The 6000-nt window shown below is 43.2% G+C and overlaps 1 protein-coding gene across 3 annotated transcripts in view; it reads right to left on the reverse strand.

Annotated features, from left to right (window-relative positions):
• Window positions 1-5734, reverse strand: part of C2CD3 (C2 domain containing 3 centriole elongation regulator) — a 60768-nt gene extending 55034 nt beyond the window's left edge. For all 3 annotated transcript variants that reach the window (XM_060274029.1, XM_035115747.2, XM_060274028.1), the window contains exons 1-5: window positions 5592-5734; window positions 4096-4365; window positions 3166-3323; window positions 2737-2951; window positions 1107-1345 (exon numbers count right to left, since the gene is read on the reverse strand). In XM_060274029.1, coding sequence (XP_060130012.1) covers window positions 1107-1345; window positions 2737-2951; window positions 3166-3323; window positions 4096-4365; window positions 5592-5655 — 946 coding nt within the window. In that variant the 5' untranslated portion in view covers window positions 5656-5734. The remainder of the gene's footprint in view (window positions 1-1106; window positions 1346-2736; window positions 2952-3165; window positions 3324-4095; window positions 4366-5591) is intronic.
• Between the last annotated feature and the right edge of the window lie 266 nt (window positions 5735-6000).

Consider the following 6000-nt stretch of genomic DNA (forward strand, 5'->3'; position numbering starts at 1 on the left):
TACAAAAGATAACTGAGGAATGTTCTTCACCAGGGCAAGAAATGGTATGTGACAGAGTGGGGTGGAGGGGGGGAGGCTAGAACTCTATAATTGTGCTTTATTATTTACTTAATAAACCTCCCTCCAGAAGAGCCGTATACAGCATTTATAAAGCAAGCGAGATCGGAATGTTGGAAATTTATTGAGATAATATAGTTTTTTAAATATATAGACTGTGTGGATTGAAAATATAAATAATTAAAGTTTGTAATTTGGGACTTGCCTGGAATGTGGCTAAAGACTCCCTAAATTTATGGACATCAGAGAGAAGCAAGCTCATTAGCAGTTGGAAACTTGTCAAGAAATTTCTGAGATATGACGCAGTTACAAAAACAGCTTCTGCCATCTTGGAGACAGAGCCGGCTACAACAATAGTCAAAGGGGGAGGGAGCCATAAATAATGACATTAGATGTGTGTATACGGTTGTGACCTGGTAAAACCTCCCCTGAAAAGGCTGCTTCTAGTAGCGGCTTGGAGAAAATCATCACAGAGGCTTTAAGATCTGATTTATTTGAAGATCGTGGCTGCCAGCTGTGAAAAGGATTTCTGGATGGACTTGGCAAGATACCAGCGTGTGAGGAGACAGTGCCAAATTTACAAAAGAGAATTATGGCAAAAATGCACACAGAATCATATATGGTTTGATTAAACTTGCTTGCCAGAAGAACTCAGTGACTTGAAAAAAGAAGAAAGATAATAATAGATTATGGAATAAGATCTGGACTATATTGAAAAGAACTGCAGTGACTATAAGAGGACTAGGCCTTCTGAGTCTGAAGCATGGAAAGTCGATAAATTTGTATAATTTGGCAGAGGATTTCGATTAATTTTTTTATCTGATATTTGCATAATTTGAAAATGGATTAGATATTTAAATTGGAAAATTTAATTGAAATGTTTATTATTATTATTATTATTATTATTATTAAAAAATGTAAACAACAACTGTACATACTGGCTTATGGGCGAGCCATTACTTGACCACTCCTATAGGAGAAAGTGCAACGTGGCAGAATGTTTTAAAACGATAACATCATAGATGAAACCCAACTGTTTATATACATACCTGAAAGGAGATCTTTTGTTGGTGGGTTGTTGCAAGAAAGGACATGGGCAGGTTTGGGACTTTCCTTAGCCAACCTCACTTGAGCCTCAAGATCAGAGCCACCGGAAAACAACCCTTGTTGCTTGGGATCATTTGCATTGACAGAATCATTGCGCCCTTGGAGGCGGTGGTGCTGAGGTCGAAAAAACCCTTCTTTTAAGTTCTCAGAGTTCTCTTGAAAGTACAAGTGGTCCTTGCCCCTGTTCCGAAACACAAGCACCATCACAAAATTTAACTCAAGGATGGTTTTCCAAAATGCCCCATATGCTGTTCTGGGCATGCATATAAAGTACCAGTATTACTGACAGGGAGAGCTGAATACTGGGGACAGAAAACACTCCCTTGCCTTCAGAGCACTGCAGAGTGAAGGGCTAGGGGACATTCTGGCCTGCAGAGTTACTTGGGCACTGAGACATTTGGCAATATGCTCTCCTGAGTTCCATTCAGGTGTGCAGTCTCCTTCGGCATCACCTGACAGAGGTCATCATCACTGGGGGACACAGAGACAGGCTCATGAGCCGTTTTGCAACCCAGGATGTTCAAGTCATGGCTTCACATGAACTGGGAAGAGACTGGCACGCCCGCCCACCCTGAAATGCTTACGGGTAATGACAGCAATCTGCTTTGACATGCATAACAAACATCTATGTATGCAGCTTCTGATCTGGTAAAATAAGCTTTCCTGAGGAATACTGAGCTCCCAGGGTGCTTAATGGAAGCCAGAGTTCAGCCCATTAGCATTTTTTAAAAAGTACTTTAAGCAGGCATAAGACTTACTAGCAGCTGATAGTCCTGTTCAACCCAGATACATGAGAATGCAGAACACAATCATGTTGGTTCCTTGCCAGCACTGGAAAACCTAGACCATGCTTCTCCCATACCGTTATTCAAGGGAGGTGTGCAATCTTGAGTGGAAAGTGCTTTTCCCAGACCAGTGGGTTGCCAGCTCCCCATCAATATGAGATTATAGGACAAGGAACCCACTGAAGACAATATGGCCTCTCTTTCCCTCTAAGATGAACTCCAGCTGCTCTCCGCTTACAAATGAAACCAAAACGAAGTGGCCAGCACCCTTTCCTGGGTCTCTTGAGGGCCTGCCCTTTCTAGGTTCAGAGGCAATGGAATCTGCGAGAGCCAAAGATGCCCTGGAGACAGCTCCCCAACCCACCTGATGGGGTACCACACCCAGAACAGCCAGAGGACCTTGGATGCCTCCTTTTCCCTTGAATATGTGCTATGGGAAAGTGAATGGAGCTTATAAGAAAAATGGCAGTTGATATGACCCCATGAAGCCTTCTGGATGTTGCTGAACTCCAGTTCCCATCATCCCCGATATTTGGCTGTGCCAGTGGGCTGGTGGGAGTTTTAAGGGTCCCATGCCACATGTTCCCCATCCCTGCCATCCCAAGGGAGCCCAGGGCAGCAAACAACAGGTGATGAAACAACAAAAGCCTATTAAAAGGTTTCGCAACAGAAACAAAAGCCTCCAGCCTGACAAATGTGCAGCTCAAATGTATTTATCTGTCTCTTCATCTTAAAACATTCATTGAGATCATAATGGAAAACAAAAAATAAACCAAGAGAAAAACACCTTGGTGTGGTGGCCCTACTACTGCTAACGGACTCTCTTCCAACAATATTCGTGCTAGCCGGCCTGTGAAGCTGCGAGGGTGCAAGGAACGGGTTAGAGTCAGCCGTTTCTTTGGTCCCCTGGACTGACAAACCAGCACTGAAGCTGACGTCTGTGTTTGGGATGGAGCTGCTGCTGTCATAGGTTTCAGACAGCGGTTCCAGAGCAAGCGATACCTGAAAGAAAATGTTTGAAAAGGCTCAGCAGTAGTAGTTAGCATTTAGAAAGCGAGTTTTTAAATAGCTCCACATATTATTATTATTATTACTATTATTACTATTATTATTATTATTATTAAATTCATTAGTAGCTTTATCTTGTGTTTTCCATGAGCACATGGCCGACATAGGGAGGGGATGACCATTAAATAGGGAAAGGTTTGAGAGTTACCTGCAGCTCTCCCATCTTCTCAGATGTTGGTGAGACAATGGTGAAAAACCCGCTGATTGGGTGACTTGGAGAGAGCTGTGCCAGCCCATTGATTTGCACCCGGCCAATTGGAAGGTGATCTGGTTTGGCCATTACTTCCAGGATAAGAGCACCCATATCTGTAGGAGGCAAAACAAACAAAAATAAACAAGCTCAATAAACAAAACGTGAAGAAACAGCACAACGTGTGCTTTTACTTCAAAATGCAGAAACAAGTGGCTGAGCTATTCAAGCTACCCTATATGTGAAAACCAGTTCCTCACCTCCATCTCTTAGCCATGGCTGGATAATTACCATGATGGAAATAAGAAACTGGTATGGAGGTGGCCCAGGCTGGGCCGGAACAAGGGGTGATGGAAGGACCTGAAATGGGGAAGCAAAATAAAAAAATTCCTTCAGTAGCACCTTAAAGACCAACTAAGTTTATATTTTGGTATGAGCTTTCGTGTGCATGCGAAAATATAAAATTAGTTGGTCTTTAAGGTGCTACTGAAGGAATTTTTTTATTTTGCTTCGACTCAGACCAACACGGCTACCCACCTGTAACTGAAATGGGGAGAAAGTGAAAGGGGCAATGGGAAGGGGTCTCCCTCCCACCAAAAGTAATACATAAAATCCTTCTAATGCAGGCATCAAACTGAGGGACCATCAGCTAGCAACGTTTGTAAGGCTCTGAAAAAAGCAGAAGTTGTCCACCGATTATGAGAGTGAACCTTATCTGCCAGCAATGCAGAATAATTTCACTGTTTGTTACATCTCATTCTAAGCTGACTCCCTGGAACGTGACTTGAAGGGGCAAAACACATCCACTGCCTTCCATTTGTGCTTTAGCAGCATGTCCAACCCTGAACTAACAAACCACACACTCAGACTTCAAAGAAGTAGCTGTACCTGTCAGATAGGAGACAAACTGTTTTGGTCCACACCGAACTGGGTAGCGGGTCGTAGTTTTGAGGTTTTTTGGCTCGGCCTGAGAGGTATCCCGGGGAACAAAGGCTGTACCGTCCGAGGTTTCTCCCCACCACCTCACCCGGATAAGGAAGGAAGCAGGTGGCTTGGCAACCACCCATAAGATTTTGCTAATGGTCAGCTTCAGAAAGCAGCGCAGTTGTCCTTCTACAAGAGGAGGCAAACTTGTAGAGGGGGAGATATCACTGACGTCTGTAGAGAAGAGGTAGACCACAGCATTACTATTTATCCAACCCAGGCTATTTCATTTATTTTTTTAAAAAATAAACTTTATTTATCATCTTTCAATTATTACATAGTAACACAATAACATCCAAATCACAACAAAACATCAACTTCCCTTCTCCCCACACCCCCAGGCCCATGGTTCATTGTATTAACTTCTACCCCCTCTACATTTTTAATTTTCTCTCCTATTCGTTCTATTTCAATTTTATATCAAAAGGTTTTTAATACTGCTTAACTTGTTCTAATACCGTTAACATGTTTACAGTAGTCCCCCCCCCCAATATTCTACATATCTTTTTTCATATACTGTATATGGTACTTTTCACCTCTTAATCTGCTCATTGGGTTCACCATTTCTACATATTCTATCAATTTCATTTGCCACTCCTCTTTTGTCAGAATTACGCCCTCTTTCCATTTGCATCTCATCTATCTATCTCTCCCTCCTGCCTTTTGTTTACAAGAGCCACCAAGGCATTTTACAATATAGATTCAAAAACATACGCAAATAATATTGCAATGAAACACAGGTGAAAAGCAAGAGCCAGCAGGGTTTCTGAACTTACAGGAACAAACACACTATGAAATTGTAGGAACACAAGCGCCTGGAGAAATAAAAATAGAGGGACTAAAGTCCAAAAAAATAAAACAACAACAACCCAGGAAGCCAACCAAGTTCCTATGCTTTAATTCTACCAATGCTTTTTAAAAAAGTTTTTAATTATACTTTTCAAATTTATACATTTCATTAATTTTACAAGCATTTTAGCATTTCAAAGTTCCCCCTCTTTCTGCGGTTCCTTAAATTTATTTTTTATTATCTTCTGCATATCCAAATTCATTCAATTTGCTCATTTATTTATCTACTTTAAATATATAAAACTGCAGGTTATTACAATAATCCTACCAATGTTTTTATGTGTTTGCAATTTATCTGTAAATATTCAATAAACCATCCCTATTCTTTTATAAAAAGTTTGTCGGTGTATAAATATAAGTGTAGTGATAATAATAACAATAACAATAATAATAATAATAATAAATTTAAGGTATGTGGTGAGCCCGGGCGTGGGGTTGCCGTTTCCTTCCCTGCCCGCCTCACCCACCAATTCGAGCTAGGTCGCTAATGACACCTCGCCGCGCCCCGTTACTTTTACGGGGTCCCCCACACCCCCGAGACCCCTCCTCACCTTTCTTCTTGCGGCCGGACCCCGGCCGGGCCGGGCCAACCGCCTTGGCCTTCCTCTGCTTCATCCTCCCGACTAGGCCCCCGATCCCGCTTCCCGCTGCCTAGCAACGGCCACCGCCGCCGCTGCCACCGCGCGGCCTTCTGGGAAACCGGCGCCAACGGCGGGAAGAAAGCCCGGCGGGGAGTTTGCCGCCTCCGGTGCGACCTCCGACCTCCAGAGGGCGCTGCGGGGCTGCAGGCGCCGCAACGGAAAGGCGTCTCGGCGGGACCTTCGCTAGCACCGTAGAGAAAAAATTCTAGAGGAGCATTCCAATTGAGGTGCAGCGACTCTGCTTCACCCAAAAGCGCAGGTATGGAGAGCAAGGGAGAGAGGGAATAATGCCAGCAAAGAGGAACGGCGGGTGAAATTG

This window comes from Zootoca vivipara, chromosome 4 (assembly GCF_963506605.1).
Source record: "Zootoca vivipara chromosome 4, rZooViv1.1, whole genome shotgun sequence".
NCBI classification, from domain to species: Eukaryota; Metazoa; Chordata; class Lepidosauria; order Squamata; family Lacertidae; genus Zootoca; species Zootoca vivipara.